Source organism: Parus major, unplaced genomic scaffold (assembly GCF_001522545.3).
Source record: "Parus major isolate Abel unplaced genomic scaffold, Parus_major1.1 Scaffold305, whole genome shotgun sequence".
In the NCBI taxonomy this organism is placed as follows: Eukaryota; Metazoa; Chordata; class Aves; order Passeriformes; family Paridae; genus Parus; species Parus major.
Genome location: NW_015379274.1, coordinates 51,490 through 71,810, shown reverse-complemented (window position 1 = coordinate 71,810; position 20,321 = coordinate 51,490). Strand labels below are relative to the sequence as shown.

The following is a 20,321-nucleotide window of genomic DNA, read 5'->3' as shown; positions in this document are numbered from 1 at the left end:
GTCAGCTGAAAAAGGCTGAGCAAGAGGTGAGATAGGGAGAAAAGGTCATCACCTAGGCATTCACACTGGATAAAGAAACAGAGCTTCTGCAGCCATCATACAAGGCAGCACACACAAGAGACCTGCAGTCCCACCGTGTCCCACACAAGGTGTGGTGATGCAGCAGCACTACACTCTTCACTTGGACAGTTACATGAAAACCACACAAATTCCATCTGAAAAATAAACTTTATTATACATACAGGAGCTCATACCCCAGAAAGCTATAGACAAACTATTTGGTCACTGAATTTGACATAGTTAGAGGAAGTTCACACTGCTCATCGTGGACAGTGCAGTAGAGGATATACAGTGCTCTGGACCTGCCAGAGATCCAGCTGGTTTAGCTACCAGTGAAATTAATCCATCCTCAACCAGCCTTTCTGCACACAGCAGCTTAGTTCACAAGCTTTACCTCTTTCCCATGGGAAAAATGTGACTGTTAATGCTCTACTAAGAGGCAGATATGATTCTCCTGGCCAGTACTCTGGATGAAATGACCACTCGGGATCTGACAGTGAACACAACTGGAACTTCCTTTGCATTCAACATTCTCCTTTTGGAAGAGGGCTGTCTCAAATTCAGGAGGTTTTTAGAAAACAGATGGAAATATATCCGTATTTCCATATATCCTAAAAGATCCAGTCCATTTGCATAATTTGATTTGGGTCCAAATATGGCCAAACACCAGCACCAGCATTCTACAGCAGAAGGTTTCAGAACTCTGGCTCCTTCCTCAGCATAGGGGAGAGAGTTTATTTCTGGAGTTTCTGCCTTTGCTTTGGGCCCACACAGCACATTATGGACCTCTTCAACACAGCCTGTGCAGGTTCAGTCTCATGATGAGTGTTTAGTGAATGAGAAGGCAGGAGCAGGGCTGCTATAAATCTAGAGGTAAGGCAGCACTTTCCATCATGAAAGGTGCACAAATGCTATAAATAGGAGGGTTTTTAACTTAAGAGCTAAAAAGCTTCATGTTTCCTATTCATTTTAAATAACTAAATTACTGGCCTTATTTTACAGGCTTGTCAGGGCAGACATATGATTGATTTTAAATGGAATGCTCACCGAGGCCAGATGTACTAAGTTTGGCCCTTCTTCAACAGGAGATGTAACTGAGCAGGAAACATGATTTTAAGATTCACATTCCTTAAAGTGCCTGTAACTTCTTTAGGATATGTATGTCAGACAGCTCTAAGCCATGGAGCAAATCTAAGGGGTAGAAGAAAGGGAAGGCAATTATTTTACATCCAGCTACAGTGTTTCCCCAACCCCATTCATGGATTCAGCCTAAGAGGGGGAAGATTGTGCAGTTTTAGAAGAGCTGAAGTACTGCAGCAACTCAAGAGTATTTTTCTTATTCCTACTGCAGCACAATACTATCTAAAATGAGTGGTACTCCTTCCAGGTACAGGAACAGATGCTGTCCCTGAGGCTTTGCAGCACAACCCTGGCTCAGAAAATGAACCACTCAAGTAGAAGTGCTGAGGGAAGGGCAGATTTCCTGGGAGCAGCTCCCCAGCACCAGCACTGACCCTGACAGCAGCACCCGGTGCTGGGCACAGCTGTTGCTTCAGGGTTGGCTTGGGAAAGGGCAGCTGGGACAAGTGGGCATGCAGGCCCTTGGCATGCACAGGGCTGAGGCTCGAGAAAAGGCTGTCACTCCTGTTCACAGGTGGCCTGTAAAGCACAGGAAGAGCAGCACATGGAGAGCAAGCAGATACGTGGCCACTAGCACAGGCAAGTGGGTCCGGGAGCGGGAGAGAGAGCGGAACAGGCGGCGTAGTCCAAGAGTACTCCAAGTCTGAAAGAGTAAAGGGACAGCAGTCACCACAAGGAATGGCTGTCCCCAGCTGCCTTCAGCCACAGCTCTCCAGACTATGGAGATAAGTTTGTTCAAGCTAATGAGCATAAACCTTCCCCAAATCATTCCACTGTCAGACTCTAACACTAGGGCAATCCTTGTGAAATATTCTCCTTCCCCTGCTCTCTGCAGGTTGGCCAGGAACCAGTCCCATCCAATTTTATTTTCAGCATGGCAAAAGCAGAAAAACTACACAGTCCCCAACCAATTTTTGTGTGGCTACAGAGGAATTTAACTGCTGTAGGTTCACAGTTTCTCAAATCAAGTGAGGCTCACATAATTGACAGCTATGAATGTTAAATTCTTACTCTGCTGGAATTATTATCCATGGAGTCGATCAGCAAGGACTGCTCATAACCTGGAGTCATATCAATGCTGGCACTTAAGGAAGATGTCCACTCACTTGACTGCAACCTGCCACAACAAATGTGAAATTAAAATCAGTTTCTTATTATGATGCCCAAATCAACACTGTAATTAAGCTTAGGAAAGATGGTACTTCTCAAAAAATGAATCAGCCCCTGCAAGCAAGCCCTGGCTTCACTTGCCAAGAGCTGGTTCCATTTGTATAGGTGTCATGCCTCCTGAGCTCACACTGAGAAAAGAACAGGGTGACCCAACTAGCAGGAGTTCTTACTCCTTTCAAGTGAAATTTTATAGTGTGACTTAAAAGAAGCCAGGGCAGATGATACACCTGTATGTTTCAAATTCTGTTAAATTATTTTGGAAGTCAGCTCTGGCTGCAATAGGGCTGGTTCTTCTTATTTTTTAGTGACAGAGGCTGCAGTCACATCCTGGGGCTCCCATTCATTGGTGAGATCAGCTGCAGGAGGCTTTTATGGACTTTAATGCCAGAAGGAGCTTCAGTTGTCCAAATTGTGTAGCAATTACCAGGGAACTTCATCCAGAATTCTTCTAAACAGACCATTATTTTTTGGCTGAATCAGCAAGTGTGTCAGAAGAAAGGCACTGTTTTCATGTAAAAGACTTCACTAGTCTGTAACTCCAGTTTTTTAACTACCAGGAAATGCACAGCACCAGTGCCTATAATCAGCCCACATGCTAAAACCCCCTACATAGTCAAAGAAGAGAATCAAGCATTTTGAACCTGCTGCTCACTGCAAACTAATCCCAGCCCCAACATCTAGTCCAGGTCAGCTGCCTTTGCTCTGCTGACTCTCAGGGCATCTGTGCAGTGCCCTGAGAGACACAAAGTCCTGTGCAGTGCAGACCCCACTGCTGGACACTGGGGACAGGACAGGAGAGAGGTCTAGGCTGAAGGTAAGCCTGGGAAAGGTGGACACAAGTATTTAAGTATTTAATTGCTTCTCAATAACCAAATTAATGAAAAGTTTATCTTAATTGGCAATACATTAAAAATGAGTGACATTCTTCAAGTTAAAACTGTTTCATGTATGACAGACAGGTGCTGACTGAGGAGACAAATCCCCTGGAAGATCCTCTTTGGCCTGCACCCAATTCTCAGTCTCCAAATTATATTTTCCTGTAGTTCATTTAACAAATTGAGAAAGTTGGCATCTAATTTCTAGACAGAACTTCTCTTCATGTCTAATAATTTGTCTCATTCTATCTGCCTACAACTGAAGGAACTGCATTTCCTGAACTCCAGGAAACACTTTTTTTACAGTAAGAGTGACTGAGCACCATGCCAGTTGCCCCGAGAGGTTGTGGAGTCTTTCTCCTTGGAGATAATCAACAGCCATCTGAACATGGTCCTGGGCAACTGGCTCTAGGCTGAGCACAGGGTTAGGACAGATGGTCTTTGGAAGCCCCTTCCAACATCAACCTTTCACAGCAGCTGTCTCTGTGCCCCCAGTGCCATTTGACAGAAGGATGTGATGAAGTGCAAATGAGAAACAGAGCTAGAACCACCACCCTTCTATGGTGGTAGTGTTTGTTTGCTCAGGCTGCCTCACCTCCTGATCTGATCCTGTGCTGCAAAAAGCTCCTCCTCTGCAGCAAGACGACGGTCCCGTTCCTCCTCCAGCTGGTCCTCCAAATACTTCATATCCTGCTTTGTGCTGCTGTGTAAATGTTCTGTCTCAGACAACCTGTCAGAAAATAACACAGTATATGCTAAAAGAAGCCTCATTCATGGACTATTGTGTTTCTATTGTATTCACTGATGTAGTGTGTGAACAGACACAAATTACCTCCCAGCTCACACACGAGGCTTAGTCATCTTTACTATGTTTAAACTATTTGGAGAACATGAGAGAAGATAAATCTCTTGAAGCTTCTGTTTCACATCAAGAAGGAGTTCCTTGGCTCTGTCATCATGGCTCTACCATCTGAAAATTATTCTGAAAGGGTTTGAGGAATCATGTGCTAGATCTTAGTTTCGGAAGGTTACAAGGAATCCTGTGCTACATCTCAATTCCAGACACACTCTCAGGCTACAACCTTGAGACCAGGACCATTGGAGCAGATCTTTCAGCAGCTACTGAGGATGCAGCCCACCAGATCCAAGATGCTGTTCTGGCTGGCATTGCTGCTGCATGTTGTCCTTGTGTTTTTTTGAATCCGTAATCCAAAGAGATAATTAATGACAGCTACTAAGTGCATACAAACGTTCCTCCAAGACCACAGGATCCTAGTGGGACTGAGTTTTCCCAACACACTGGTATAGAGTAAAAGCAACAGGCTCATCACCACCCTCAAGGCCTTCATCAGGACCAACATCCTCGTCCCTGTTTTCTCAGATTTTCTTTACCTCAGCTGCAGCTCCTGCAGTTCAGGTGTGTAAGTGCCTCTCTGCAGTTCATTCTTTTCTTGGGGTGCTCCTGGAGCAGCATCTGTCGCATACAGCTCCTGAAAGAACACAGGAATGCACTGCAGCCTGCACTTCCACTGAAGAGAACTCAGAGCCGCTACAATGCTGGACAGTTTGCAGAGCCACTTGAAATGAGCTTTTCCCTGCTGTGCACCAGGCCCAAACCCCCTTACCATACTCTTATCTGCAGCCTGCAGCTCCTGGAGCTGCCTCTCAAGCACCAGGCAGCGGTTCAGGACCTCACTGTAGTGCTGATGGCTCTCGCAGATGCTCCGACTGCTCCCACGGAGCTGGAGGGAGAGGGCATTTTTCTCCTCAAAGACCTGAGATAACTGAGAAAAGAACACAATTGGTAAGCAAAGAAATTGGTTTTGTGAAAGCAAAATTGCTCTCTGTCTGAGGATAAGAATTCTCTTGAAAATCACTAAGGTCCAAAGACCAGTGACAATCTCCAAGAACAGCTTGTAGCAAAGACTTCTGGAACAAAAGTCTCAAAACATCAAAGAGATGTACAGAATACTACATGTCCAGAACAAGATTTTTAAAGTGCTGATATTGACCTAAACCTTTCAGAAATATCATCAGTTAATTATGATTTTATATTCTCACTTTCTCCTTGAACACAACTCTCCTTCTGAAGATCAATGAACTCCCAGAAAGCAGGTTAGAAAGTGCTCTCAGCAACAGACATGGAACCTGTAAACAACTTTCTTCATATGGTCTCACTCTCTGGTCCCTTTGTCTGGTCTTCATCTCTCCCCATCGAACTTCTTTACCCCACTCTCCCCTCCATCTATCTTCCCTCCCCCCTCCTTCCCTTCTCTCACCTCTTTCTTTCCTCCCCTGCCCTCTTCCCTCCCCCTTTCTCCCTTTGTCACCTGGGAGAAAGGGCACTAAACTACAGTGGCAGAAAAGCTGCTGATTCAGAGCCTGTCACTGAACCTGCTGGATGGGATCTGCCTGGGACCTGCAGATCCTTCTGGTCCAGCAGAACATGTCCCACTCATGGCTTCTGTCTCCAATGCTCTGACCCCAGCTGCTCACGGGGGAGAGCAGTGTGGGACATGGAGGATGGGCTCTGGTGCTGTGCAAGCCCTGTTCAGCAGCTCTGATTCCATCCAGGGGATTCTAACACTGCTTTTTTGAGAGATGTATTTCGGATTTTGTGCTACTTCATTGAATGCCTGCAAGGACAGATTAATTCCTGCTTCCTGAGCCCTATTCCAGCCTAACCCTCCCCACATTCCTCATCCCTGACTGCAAGTAAATATAAGATATGGATCAGTACCTTGCTGTTTAACTGCTGAATTCTGAGCTCCTTCTGGTGTAGTTCTTTCAGACTATCACTTAGCTGGGCCTGGAGGTGTTTCATCTCTGTTTCTAGACTTGAAAAGTCCCCTTTCAGGACTTCTGGAGAAATCTGCCAAGGAAAGAGCAATGAAAAATACACTGCACATGTGACAACTCGCTCTTGTGTTTGTCAGCTCTGTTCAGTATTCCAAGGTCAAATCCAACATTAATCCTAGACCTGCAACTTGATCTGCTCAGGCAAAAGAGCAAATGGGGAATAAACAGAGATATCCCAAAAGCCATCTGAAAATACAGACAGTTAGGAAAAATAACCAAACTTGCACATATGATGGGTCCTGCTCAAAAGTTGTCTTAAAGCTGTTTACAACACAGGAAGAAGTTAAAAAGGCCCATGAATGAGAAAAGAAAAAACAAACAAAAACCTACAGCAATGTCCACACTGCTCTAATCAAGAAAGACCAAAAGGCCAGCACTGAAGAATCCTCCTGGAAAGCATCACACGAACATTGTTCAAGCTTTTTCTTTGCATATATGCACAAATTTATCACAGGGATAAGGGAGATTTGATACCCCCTCCACTGACATAAACCACTGGAACATTGCAGATATGGGTGGGAGAGTTCTCCCTTGGCTCTGATGCACTGCACTGTGCATGCAGCCTTTCCTAGATAAGTAAAATACCGAACATATTCCACTCCACTTTTAGGACTGTATACAGGGGGAATAAGAGAGAAGGTGCAGTGTTCAAGCCTCAGCCTCTCTGGGCTTGAACCAGAATTGTAGAGCCCTGTTACAGTAAAAGCAGTAAGAAAAATTCAATAGAAAACTTAAAAATGAAGATGCGACATTAAAATGAGAACTAAGACAGAAAATCTTAGATTTAAAGACAGTGCAAGAGGTCAATTCTAAAACAGCCAGAAGACACACCTGAGAAGTTCCATGCTGCTCCAAAGGACCCAAGATGCCTAGGAAGCCCTCTCTCTTTTACCCTTTTTCTTGAAACATTGGAAACCAGGAACTTAAGGAAGAACACTTAAGGGTATGCCACAATTTCTACAACTTCCAGTGATGCAAGTTAGACTGTTGGTATTATCTTCAGAGGCCTCACAACCATATCCAACACTGCAGTCTGTAGGAGCTGGACACAGGCAACACACGCTCTTCTGGCTGAGTTTCAATCTTCACATTTCCAGTCAAGAATCTTTATCTTTCCACCCACCTTGCTTTGGTGCTGTTCCTCTACAGTCTGAGACTTGCTGAATGGCAGCCTCATTTCCTGTGTGATCCTTTGTAAATGGCTCAGCTGCTTATCCTTCTCTGCTATGGCCATCAGGTACTGCTCCTTCATGCTACTGCTCTGCTTTTCCCAGGTGGTCTTCTCCTGTCTGCCCAGCAGAAAACAAGGGAAATTACAAGGAAGTTACTAGTATCACTTATGATGTCCAGGTATCCAGCTAAGAATGAGCCAAGGATGATTCAATCATCACCTCATGCTAGAAATGAAGTTTTATAAGCAAGCCAAGCCAAAACCACCCACTTAAGTACAGGAACCTTAAAAAGAGGTTTAAGGAAGTTTTCTGTATTTCGTTGAACCCTTTGGATTGTTCCATGCTGTCCTAGGGTGACTTTTTCACACTTCTTGTGTTCCTGGACATTGTTTTGATCTCACTGTACAGAGTTTTGTCAAGGAAGTCTCTGGAAATGCCACTTGTCCCCATAATAATTTCTCTGCATGGTCATACGTGCACCAGAGCAACAGCACTGATCCCATCTGATCCCGCTGAGGCCATCACCTCATGTACAGTATAAAAGTTACACGGGAAATAAACCTCCTGTTCGTTTGTCAGGATAAATAAAATTTGTAAGATGCTTCAAACCTCACAAGATCTGAAGTGTTAATTTGAGGGTCAGATTGGGGGCAGGGGGAAGGGAGAGAACTACAAGTTTTTATATCACTCTGGACAAAGATAAGCCATAGACCTTTCCAGAAAGAAAATACCACCCTTTTCATTCGAGCCTCAGGCATTCTTAAATGAATTTCTGAAATACCTGAAAGCATAATCCCCCCCCTTTCAGAACACAGAATATTTTTCTGACTACTTTTAGTACAGTTGGAGAAGACAATTTTACTAGACTTGAATTACAGTTTAAAAAAACCTGGAAGACATAAAGCAAGTGAAATAAAGGATTAGACAGTCCTGAACTATAATATCAGTGGGATAATAAAGGGTATTCAGCAGCAGCCTGGAATGGAGAGTACTGTGAACATACACATAGGCTCCAAAACAAAGCCTCAGTTTCCTCTCCAACAGATGACACTGACCATCACTGGATGAAGGAAATAAAAACTAAAAGGTCATTGCTCTATTTCACACAGGCATTGACATCCAAGCTGCTGAGCTGTAATTCTGAGGCAGAAGCTGGACAAGAGAAACATGTGCCCTCTCCTGATCAGGGCAAAGTGCCTCAGTGTTACCTGGTACAGTCCAGGCTGAGGTTCTCAGCATTCCCTCCACCTCTGCCTCCAACTGCTCTTGGAGAGAAAGAAACATTTGCAACCTCGCCAAGGCAGGGAGCAGACAGACAGTTCACCTGAGCTGCTGGAGCTCCTGCTGGTACACAGCTCCTTCTTGCTTCAGTTCTTCTTGCAGACGGACCTGTTTGTCCACCTCTTGCTCCCACTGCTGTAGTTGCGCTTTTAAGCGAGAATTCTCAGCAGCTTCCACCCCAACCAGGATGTATTGCTGCTGCAGATTCTCCAGCTCTCTTACCTGGAATTAAAGAGAAGCATCAGTGTGTGACAGCTGATCAAGCAACAGGTTTATTGCTTAGAACTGTTTGAGAACACTTCTCACTGTGCTTTCTGGAGGCAAAAAAGGTCACACTCAGATGACAGAGGAACTAGAAACTGAATCATCAAATACAGCAGTGTACTAAAAACTGCTCAGAAAAACACTCCTCAGACGATTCTATTGTTAATGAGGGCAGTGAGTTTTGAGCCCTCCCATGAGGATGTGACATACATTAACAAAAAGACTCCAGGCCACAATATTAATTATCTTATTCAGAGGAAAACTGACACAGAAGAAGCTGGTTAAGCGTAAGTCCTGAAGTTGGTATTTACTGCAAACCAGGAAACTGCTAAGTAAAATCTTTTTGGCTCTCCAATTCCAGTCAGGCTGTAATTAGAAATAAGTTGTTGCTATACATGCATCACTGCAATTGTGTTTGAAGACACGGCTGACTCTGAACATGGGACAGTGTTTAATGAGTGGCAGTGAGACAAAACTGTCAAAGTCTGTCTTCTGACCAGCAATGAGAACTCCTGACCTTGCTGGGCTGCACTGTGCCAGAGACTATACAAACACAGACACACTCAGTGTGCAGGCCAGGATGTCAAAAGGAATCTGCAATATCTTGTGCCTGCCTTGAAAACTAGCTACCAAGAGGAGGAAGAAACTCAAGCCTTTGTTCTAGTCTCTTTTAGAAATCCACGGTAAATCAAATGAACTGACACAGATGTGAACTCAGCAAGTTACCAGGGACCTTATTTCCATGATTTCATATTTTAAACCAAGCTGACAGAGAAACCACCCCAGGAAGTTAACAATGAAATCACAGCCTCCATGCCAGAGAAAATAATATAGATGGCCCATACCAGATCCATGGGGTCTGATGGAGCATGCCCACAAATGCTAAGGTCATTAGGAGGCAACTCCGTTACCTTTGAAAGGTCATGGTGACCCAAGAGGTTCCTGAAGACTAGAAGAAAACAAATGTCATCCCTACCTACAAGAAGGGCAAGAAAGAAGAACTGTGAACCTGCAGTCTGGTCATCTCCATCCCCGGGAAAGTGAGGGGGCAACTAATTCTAGAAACCATTTCCAGATACATGAAAAAACAGGTTGGCCAGAGAAGCTGTGGAGTATTTACCAATGGAGATGTTCAAAATCCAACAGGACATTGTACAGAGCAATGTATCCCAGCCAGCCTTGTTTGTGCAGGGGGGTTCAACTAGAAGATCTCTAGAAGATCTCCAGAAGACCCTTTGAATCAAAACTGTTGTGATTTTGTGAAGACAATGATCTATGCGCCACACTGCAATTACCAGATCTAAGTGTGCTGAATTTTAAGACTTGAAGATCCAAACCTGTGGTGCTTTAAGTAAGACAAGGAAGAGAGAACATGGACTTACTACTCTGTCTCTGTCACTCTGCAAGGAGGCCAGTGCCTTCTTCAGATTCTGCACTTCTGAAGAAGTGATGGAAGCGTTCCCTTCTGCTCGTTGTTTCACTTCTTCAATCTTCCGTGCTTTGTCCAATTCATTCAGCAGACGGTCTCGGTCATTCTGCAGGCTTGCCATAGCCTTGGAGAAAGATTTGACTTGGTTAGAAGAGCCTTCCAATTCCAAAGACAAGCGGAGAAGCTCATCATCTTTAGCTCTGAGCTGCTGATTAAGTTTCTCAATCTGGGCCAAGAGACCTCTTTCATTAACAGCTTTCTGCAGTTCTGTCAGCTCAGACCTCGCTGTATCTCGGTCCCTGGCAGTGGAACATTTCTCCTCTTGTAGCTGAGCCATCTGTTTCTGAAGGTTCTGCACTAGACTCTTTTGTTCCTGTAAGTCTGCAGAATATTTCTGTTTCAAAACATGAAGCTCTTCATTGGCCTGGTCTCGGCTATCCTGAAGAGAGCTCATGGACCTCCCAAAAGACTGAATTTGAGCTCTGAGATCTTTGTTTTCATCTGTGACTGCAAGCAATTTCTGTTCCATTTCCATCAAGTCCCGTGCCAACTCTGCTACTCTCTCTTCTGCTGTCTCAGTTTCATTCCTCATTATTCCTGCATCATGATGCAGGTGCTTCAATTCCTTCCGAAGCCTGTCCTCAGCCTCTCCCACTCTCTTGACTGCATCCCTTTGAACACATTCTAGCTCCCCCTCAAGTTCTGTTATTCTTTGCTGGGAGAGGGAAAGCTCATGCTTCAGTTCTTGTATCTCTTCCTCTCGAGTCTTCAGTTCTGCTCGACACTCCACGATGGGACTCCCTTCATGTAATGCTGCCATCTCACTCTGCACCTGGGACAGAGACGACATAAGAGTTTCAATCTCCTGAGACATAGTGACTTTATCTTCTCTTAAGGCTTCCATGCCCTTCCTGAGATCATCCTGAGTATGCTCAGACTCTTTCAGCAGTGTTTCTATGGTTGCCTTCTCATTTTCCAGAGTCTGGATCCGCTGAAGCTGTATTTTGAAAAGCTGCTTCTGTTGGGAGTCTTTTATTGAAATCACTTGGTTAAGGTCTTCTCTGTACCGCACCAACTCTGCATTCAGCTTGGCATTATCAGAGTTAAGGTCATCCATCTGGCTATGGAAACTTCTCATTTCTTCCTTGAGCTTGTTGTTTTCAGCAGCAGCCTCTTGAATTAGCTGGTCTTTTTCCAAGATTATAACAAGATGGCGTTCCTCAAGCTGCTTGTAGTCCCTCAGTATGCGGTCTCGGTCGTCCTGCAGAGATGACATGGACTTGGTGAAGGAGTCCAGTTGTGCCTTCTGCTGCTTACTTTCTTCTGTGCTTATCTTCATCTTTTCAGTGAGATGATTGAGTTTGTCAAGAAATTTGTTCTTCTCATTTTCCAAGGCTTTTCTTTCTTCTTCCTCCTTACTTAGCCTACACTCCAACTCTTTCATCTCTTCAGAATGCTGCTGCTGTAATGCAGCTAAAGCAGACATCACTGCATCTTCTTTGGCAGACAGCAAACTCATGATCTTTTGATCTTTGGCACTGGTTTCTTCATGCAGCTTATTTGTCAGATCCTTGGAAGCCTGCAGATCAGCTTCAAGCTGTTGACAGTTGAGTTTAAAATTCTGGATACTGGTCTCTTGTTGCTTGACCACAGTCCCCAGCTCTTTCCTGGCCAGCTCACATTTGGTGAAGGAATTCTGTAAGTCAGCAAGCTGGTCTCTCAGGCTGCTGATTACTGACTCCAGTTCCTGCTGTTCATTCTGAGACTTGCTGTACAGTTCCTGAGACCCCTCAAGCTGAGTCAAAAGCTTTCTTTTTTCCTCCTGCAACATTTCACATGTCTTTTGATGATGCTGAATCTCCTTCCTGCAGTCAGCCTCCCAGTCCTTCTTGTTGCATTCCAGCCTGAAAACAGAAAGATAAAGTTGATCAAATATCCACAGAAGTATCTCAGTATCTGAACCCCCACTAACACTGTTCTTATATTAATTTAGAAAAGCCACAGAGCTTATTTTACTTAAAGAAAGCAAGTTGGAAATATCTCTCAATTTGAAGTTCAAGATATGTTTTAAAGCTCTGACTGTACTACTGCCTGAAGGGGGTGGTTCCAGGGGAATGGATTCTTTTAAAGTTGTTCATGTCAACACTGAAAGAAATGAAGGCACTGAAACACCAAATGTTACCACCTCCTTGTCATTACATTACTTCTCTCATCCATTGTAGCTAACAATAAAAACAGCCCCATGCCACCCCACAATGAAATTGCTGTTCTGATACCTTTGATGTCCATTTCATGCTTCAGCATGCAAAGATACAGCATAGAAACTTTATAAAACAATTTTACTCATGTAAGAAGGGTTTAGTTTTGAATCTTGGAAACACACAGATGTATACACATTTTGATAGGTTTCCACAGCTCCATCTTCCCCATAAAATTTTTTTGGGGATGGAACTCTGTATCCCAATGCTCTCCTGACCTCCCAGTGCAAAAAATTCCATGCAAAAGAAGCTTGAATTAATCTGAAACTTGAAAGACTCTGGACAGTAATCAGATGGTGAGTGCTTGTCACAGAGACCAGATTTAACACAGGTATCCCAATGACATGAAGAAGCACTATTCCAGAGTGATCACCTGTATCCTTGTGCAGATAACAGAGTAACTTTTTCCTGATAAACCTCCCCTGCCACAGCTTATTTACCTGGATATATGAGTCTGGAGTTCTTCCACACGCATAGTCAAGTGTTTCACCTGGTCCTTTAGTGCAGCACAAGCTTCCTCTTTCGAACGTATTTCTTCTTCCTTCTTTTGAATAGTTTCAGTGAATTTCTTCTCCCATGTTTTTGATTCATCTATCACTCTATCCCTATCGTCCTGAAGGGAAGACATGCTCCTGGTGAAGGCTGCAAGCTGGGCTAGTGTTTTGTTTAGATTGCCTTCCAGTTGCTTGGCTTCTTGATCCTTTGTCTTCAAGGAGTCTTGCAGATCACCAACTGTTGTTTCAATATGGTCTTTCTCCCTCTGCAATGTTGCCAGCTTTTCTTCCATGTTTTTGATCTCCTTTGAGTGCTTGTCTTTTTCCTGTTCCAGTCTTCTCTCAAAGTCCTCATCCTTTTTCTTCATTTGAATTTGAATTTTCTCTTTGTTTGCTTGCAACTCTTCTTTGACTTTGATACTCTCAGCTAGAACCCTTGCTGCCTCACTCTGAGTGTCATCCAACACTACTCTGCAGAGAGCAAGCTCTGCCTGGGCTTTCTTGGTGTCTTCAACTGCCTTAGCTGAAGTTTCTTTGGCTGCTTCTACCTCTTTCTGAGTCTCACTCTGCAGAAATTCCAGAGCTTTAACAGTTCTCTCTAAACTACTGTTCTTTTCCTGGCTTTTAATACAGTCCTTCTGCAGCTGCTTAATCTCCTGCTGTTTCTGTTTCAGCAGTTCTTGAAGCTCCTTTATATGTGTGCTGCTTTCTCCTCTCCAATTGTATTTTAGCTTTTCTACAAATTCCTTTTGCTTTTCTGAACTTGCTTTCCTTTTCTCCTTTGCCATCTGACTTTTCTCCTCCTCTAGTTCATGCATCATTCTCTGCAAACTCTGAAGCTCATGTTTCAGTTGATCATTTTTGATTTGGAAGTCTGTTGCATCTTGCTGATAGTTTCCAATGCTTCCATTAAGTTCTGCCAGCTGATTCATGAGCCTTTCTTCCAAGTCATCCTTTTCAGCCTCTAGAGCATCCTTCAGTGCTGTCATTCTGACCAGGTCATCTTCGGCTTTCTGGACCATTTGCTCCATCTTTGCTACTGTAGCCTGCAGATCATTCACTTCCTGGACTTTCTCTTCCATTTGGTGCTCCAAAATCCTTTTCTCACCTGCTAAAGTCTCAACACACCTGTGGATGTCACCCAGCTGTTGCTCTGAAGCCCTTCTATTATCTTCTAGCTCTGTGATTCGTTTGGTGAGCTCAGCTATTTCCCGTCTGTAGATCCCAGGATCCTCACAAGGCCTATCGCTTTCAAATGCCTCTTGTTCCAGTTCTGCAGCAGGAGGCTCTGGTCTAACAGTTACATCCACTTGATTTTCACACCTTTCCACTGGTGATGATGTGGCAACTGCCTCATTCGTTTCTCCCTCCGTTGTCTGCTGAGTGACATACTTGTCTACAAGTTCTCTGCTTTCCTTCAGCTTAGATTCTGTTAACTGCAAAAGGCACTTCAACTCCAGGATCTCTTGATTAAGAGACTCCTTTTCAGCCTTTACTGTCTCAAGCTCAGTAGAAAGAGACTGGCACTCCCTCCTAGAGCATTCCAGATCTTCTTTCAGGCTAGTGTTTGTAAAGCTCTCTCCAGTCCTCTGTAGCTCTTCATCTGTAAAATGCATCTCTGTTCTAAGCTTCTCATTCTCCTCTTCTAGTTCCAGGATCTTTTGTTGCTTTGATTTTGCAAATTTCCTCATTTTCTCCTTCATTTCATCAATTTCCCGTCCAGCTTCCTGTAGCTGCTTATCTGTTTCCTCTTTTTTTGCTTCAGCCCTTTTTAGCTGAATGCAAACTTCCTGCTTTTCCTGCCTAACAGTTTCCAACACACGCTGAATTCGCTCAGCCTCATTACTCACATTCTCATATGACTGCAGCAGAGTTTCATATTCTCCCTGAAGCTCCTTGTACTTTTCCTGCCACTCAGAACTCTCAGTGGCTTGAAAGCTCTTCAATGATTCCACCTCATTCTCCAGCTTCTCCTTCTCTAGAACAACTCTGTCCAAAGTAAGTGTAAGGTTTTTATAGCATCCATCAAGATTCTGATTTTCTCTAAGTAGTTTATCAATTTCTGCAGCAAGTTTTTCTCGCTCTCCAGTGAGGCAGGCTAAGTTTTCTGTTAAGGTATCTGTTTCTTTAACATGGCCACATATTTGGCTTTCCATATTTGTCAGTTTGACGGAAAGATTGTCAATAGTAGTTTTAGCATTAGCCAGCTCTTCTTTTAGAGATTTGCTCTCCTTTAGTGCCTCTTTTCTAGAGATAAGTGCGGCTTGCAACTTCCTCTGCATTTGATTCTTCTGTTTAGCTGCTTCTGCACTGTTCTCTTGCTTCTCCTGAATTTCAAGCATCTCTGTTTGTAGTCGCTTGCTTTGTTCCTCATGCACCTGAGCCTGAGCTTCCACCTGACTTCGCAGTCTTTTGACCGAGTCCTCTTTCTCCAGCAGTTGTGCCTGCACATTATTGAGAGCTTCACTTTTCTCCTTTAACTGCTGGTTAAGAAATTCAATTTCTTCATCCTTTTGATGCACAAGGATTTTCAAGTCTTCCAGACTGGCCACTCCAGAAATTTTTCCTTGACTCTCCTCCAATTCTGTCTGAAGACTTGCTCCCTTAGCTTCAGCTTGGTCAGAGGTTCTCTTTAGCTCTGCTATCTCTACAGACAACTGTGCTATGTGCTGTTGCAAACCAATGATTAATTCTGATTTGTGAGCAAGTTCCCTTTGCATATGGCTGACATTACAATCCAATTTCTCTTTCTCTGTCTGTAATTTGTCAAGGTGTTTTTTCAACCCATCCTCAGAAACAGCTGAAATTTGTACAAGCTTGTTATTTGTTGTATCTTCTGCTTCCATACATGAAGAATCCAACCTACCTTGACTCCCAAAAACACTCTCTGCTGATCCTTTCTGTTCTTGGAGTTGCCTGAGCTGAGCCTGGATGCTGTCCTTCTCTTTGCTTTGCTGATCAAATTGTTCTTGCAGGATGTTGTAATCATCTTTCTGCTGTTTCAGTTGTTCTCTGTGATGCCTGTCTTTTTCCTGAGCCTTTTTTATAGAGTCTTTGCGAGATACCAGAGCTTCTTGAAGTTTTTTTTGAAGTTGTTCTTTTTCTTGTTCAAGAACTGAAATCCTTTCTTTAAGAGCAGACTTTTGTTTTTCTTCCAGATTTGTACCTGCTGAACTATGTTTTTCATTTTCTTCATCATCATTTGGGCTTTCATTGGTTTCAGCTACTTTGTCAGGAATTGTCTGGTGCTCCATGATTTCATCTTTAATTGAAACAGTGTTTGCCTTACATTGCAAGCTTTGCCTCATTTCCTCCATCACTGCCTGCAGTCGTGCTTCAGTGGTTTCTTTATCCTTACGGACGCTCTGCAACTCAGATTCCTTTTCGGAAAGCAGCTGAATTAGATAGTCCTCGTTGGGCTGGTTCTCAAGACTCATTTCTTTGGTGATCATGCTTCTCATGTTTTCTTCCCCTGCAGCTGCCTGACCCACTGAGGTTTCTGACTTTTGTTCTCTACTCAGCTGTTCTAATTCATTCTCCAATCTGGTTACCTTCTTCAGAAGCTCCTTCCTGTTCACAAGGGCTGCTTGCAGCTTCCGCTTCACTTGCTCGTTTTCTTTTCTCAGAACTTCAACTTGACTTACTAATTCCTCATTTTCTTTACTCACTGCTTCTGTCTCATTCTGCTGTTCGGATGCCTCACATTTCAGACATGTATCTTTTGCTCCAATGTTCTGTTCTTTTTCTTCTTGGGCTTTTAATAACAGACTTGTCTGCTCCTTAAGACTCTTCAGCTCATTTCCTAGAGAAAATTTCTCTTCATTCAGCAGGACTATTTTCTCAGACATGCTGACACTGATCTCTGCCATCTGTTGGTCCTTTTCCAGCAAGGCTTGTTGCAGGCTCTCTATAGACCTGGTGTGCTCAGCAACAAGCTGTTCTAGGCTTCCTGCCTCGTGTCCCTTTAAGGCTAACTTGTGGGAAAGCTCTTCCATCTCTGCTGTACTCTTCCTCAAAAGTTGTCCTAGACCAAGTACTTCACATTCCTTTGTCTCAACCTGGCTTCTCAGATCCTTTAGTTGCATGTCCTGGTCAGAAAGCTGAAGCTGTGCTTTATCCAAGTCCCTTTGCAAAGCTTCAATTTTTATATCCTTGGATTTAAATTCATTTTTAAGGCTCTGGATTTGCTCTCTTAGAAGACTGTTTTGACTGTCTGACAGTCTCTGTTTTTCTGAAAGAGCTAGTTCTTCCTCCAGTTGCTTCACCTGCTCCTTCAGTTCTGTTATGGTAGAAAATTCTTTCACCTGACACAAGAGCTGATCTTGTTCTTCAGTCAAAACACAAAATGTACTGTTGGGATCCTCTCTTTTTTTTCTGTATTCCTCAGCCAAGTGGTTTAGCCTATTTATTTCTGCACATTTTTCTCCTAGTTCTTTCCTAAAGGATTCTTCTGATTTCTGCAGAATTATTTGCAATTCTGTAATTTGGTTTTGTAACTTAATCAGTTCTTGAGATTGAGAAGTGCCAGGGCTTCCCAGAGGCTCTTCTTGGAGACTGATTCCACACTGTACCTGTGAATTCTCTTCCAGCTGGTTAGCTTCTGCTTGGCTGACTGTACAAGTTTGGCCACTGGGGCCCCCGAGCTGGCTTTTCAGAAAAGTTATTTCTTCTTGGGCTTCTTTCAGTTCCAGCAGCAAAACTGACAGCTCTTTCTGTTTCTCTGCAGCAATATCTTCTAGATTTCCAGGTGGATAACTGTCCTCAGTGAACTGCTTGCTTCCATTGGTAAAGCCATCTGTTCTTGCCTGAAAGGAAATAGCAGGTATCATTTTTCCTTTGAATCTTGTGAAAGGGCCACTTTTGGAAGTATCTGCTTTCCACATTTTGTAGTAGTTGTAGCTTTCTCAAGCTGGCTTCTGCAATAAACAGAAGCCTTGCTAATAACAGGGGAACTCTGTCTTGGCAGTGGGGGGTGGACTAGGGGATGTCCAGAAGTCCCTTCCAACCCCTGCTATTCAGTGATTCTGTGACTTCCCAGATCACTTCTGCTAATTTCAGTTTCTGAAGTTACAGCATGAAAGATTCTGACTTTAGGATCAGACCATATGGGCAACTTCCTATTCCTTTTTTCCCTCTTCTCTCATGATTACAAGATAGTACGACTCTGAATTGTTTAAGTTCTCTTGTGATTCTCACAAGCCCTCTAGTGTGCTAAACCAGGCACATTTCTGTGGCTTCCTATTCATAGTCTTTGAATAAGGAGGTTTAGTCCCCTATTCAATCTGTCCATTTAACATGATAAAGAAGCAGGATAGAAGCCTATATTCCAATCTGTGTCCAAAGTGAAAGTACTAGACAAAGTACCTGGAACAAAGTACTCAGCTTTTTCAAAATAACTATCATAAGGTTTCTTCCCATCCCCCAAAAGAGATTACAAAAGAAAAACAGTCACAAATCCTCCCCAGTAAGCTTGGATCAACAGCCCACCAGTAAGCCAACACACTGCACTGTAAAAGCTGTTCATCAGTTTGGAGGGCAGAAACAATTTATGAGGAACCATTATAGGAGAGGTGCTCTTAAAAAGACTGCTGTCATAATGAAACAACCACTTTAAGTCACAGGAGGTTAAATAAAGTCTTGGGGGCTCCTAAACGAAATTAAAGTTTTCACAGCTGCAAATGAATACAATACTGAGACCAAAAGGATTTTAGACTACATTTATACCTCAGAGAGCACGAAAGTATCACCAACAGGCTTCTGCATTTCAGAATTCACCAGCTCTCCTGACATACCTAGTAAGGAAAAGTACACTTGTCAACATCAGTGTAACAACCTGCAGGTAAAGTCAGCAGGTAAGTGAAGGGACTGGAGCTTCTGTAGAAGGTGAGGAAGGACAAAAAACAAAAAACAAAAAAAAAAGGCAGCAAACTAAGCACAGAAGAAAACAACCCAGAGTTTGAGACTATACAGTGCACAGACAATTCTGCTGTGGTTTAACCCCAGCCAGCAGTTCAGACCCTGAAGCTGTAACATGGCTCTGTGTTTGCTGCATGCTGGCACCACCTGCACACAGAACTTCTGACCCCTGCAGAAGGATGAAGAGCAAAGAGACAAGAGAACCAGGTAATAGATTGGTTTGATTGTTTTGTTTTGTTTTTTTTTTCATGTAGGATGTAGGGGAGAACTAATTCCAGACACAAAAAGAAATTTAGTGGCTTGTAGAGAAACATACAGATCTTCATTTTATCTTAATTCTCTTCTGTGCTTACACATTAGTCTTTGCATCTACAAACACACTCCTTCAAACCCCTTCTCTCTTTCTAACCTTAGCAACCATTTTTTCTTCTCTTCTAGTATATCCTACCCATCCCACATAAGAATGTTCTCCTCTACCTTATGTAAATCTTTCCTGCATTCTGCAGATTATCATCCTTATATTCTGACCTCAGAGTTCCTCCTTCTAAATCATCTTAAGATTTGTCCCTGAAACTTCTCAAATTTCCATTTGAGAAATTTTCTTGTCACATGCCTTATTCTGTGTCCTCACCTGCAGAAGAAAAGCAGTCTACAGAAGAGGCTGGAGCTTCCATAGTCCACAAGTCTTGCAATTTTGCCTCAGCACCAATATTCTTATTCTGTGGGTTGAAGAAAAAACACTGAGCTTTGAGCCAGGATCCTGGTATGAGAAGACAGCTCTCTCAGCAGTCTACTGCTCTGCCAAGCTCTAAGTAAAACCTATCAGTCCCAAGTTTGGACACAACTCTTAAGCCTAATGAAAATAAATAAGTAATGAAAAAGAGAGATTGGTTTTGATGTTAAGCAATAGACTAAGACTTATCTCAGCAGATTAACATATCAATGAATGCAAGGATTCAAATAACTTCCTCCCCATGTTGAGATGATTTCTCTTCCATCTTCACTATTTCAAAGGGACTAACTACAGTATCATAACCTTTCACTGACCACCCAAGCAGAGAAGCTGAGAAGTCATGTGTCTGTCAGTCTATGCCTCACTGCTCCAGCAGATAAAAAATCTGGAGTTTTCTCAATAAAGTTATGCTAGGCACTATCACATAAACAAACCAATAACACCACAAGAACCTTTGAACTGCTAGATGCCTTAACCTGGGTTTGGGTAACTACATTACTTGGCCTAAAGCCATGGGCCAGGTGCCCAAATGACAGCTGTCCAAGTGTAAAAACTCAGATGTAAGCTATTTAGCTGGACTCTTTTTATAATGAGGATATTGAAATGGACAATTCCAGGGTTGTTTTCATTGACCCATTTTCAACATTCACCTTGTTCCACGTGAGTCATG

General features: G+C 43.2%; 1 protein-coding gene and 1 long non-coding RNA gene across 5 annotated transcripts in view; one reads left to right on the top strand and one right to left on the bottom strand.

Annotated features, from left to right (window-relative positions):
- Positions 1–209: 209 nt before the first annotated feature.
- The window catches only part of GOLGB1 (golgin B1), a 41,393-nt gene continuing 21,281 nt past the window's right edge, over positions 210–20,321 (bottom strand). For 3 of the 4 annotated variants that reach the window (XM_033511518.1, XM_015615962.3, XM_015615961.3), the window contains 12 exons: positions 19,550–19,637; positions 18,727–18,794; positions 12,949–17,807; positions 10,204–12,154; positions 8,601–8,779; positions 7,228–7,393; positions 5,986–6,117; positions 4,871–5,029; positions 4,638–4,735; positions 3,841–3,975; positions 2,212–2,317; positions 1,709–1,843 (listed from right to left, as the gene is read on the bottom strand). In XM_033511518.1, coding sequence (XP_033367409.1) covers positions 1,709–1,843; positions 2,212–2,317; positions 3,841–3,975; positions 4,638–4,735; positions 4,871–5,029; positions 5,986–6,117; positions 7,228–7,393; positions 8,601–8,779; positions 10,204–12,154; positions 12,949–17,807; positions 18,727–18,794; positions 19,550–19,637 — 8,076 coding nt within the window. Of the gene's footprint in view, positions 1,844–2,211; positions 2,318–3,840; positions 3,976–4,637; positions 4,736–4,870; positions 5,030–5,985; positions 6,118–7,227; positions 7,394–8,600; positions 8,780–10,203; positions 12,155–12,948; positions 17,808–18,726; positions 18,795–19,549; positions 19,638–20,321 lie in introns of all 4 variants that reach the window. The other variant, XM_015615960.2, reaches the window with a different exon arrangement.
- On the top strand, positions 17,743–19,803 carry LOC109022389. Its single transcript, XR_002001270.2, has 3 exons — positions 17,743–17,824; positions 19,006–19,125; positions 19,556–19,803. It is a non-coding gene; the product is annotated as an uncharacterized LOC109022389 (long non-coding RNA).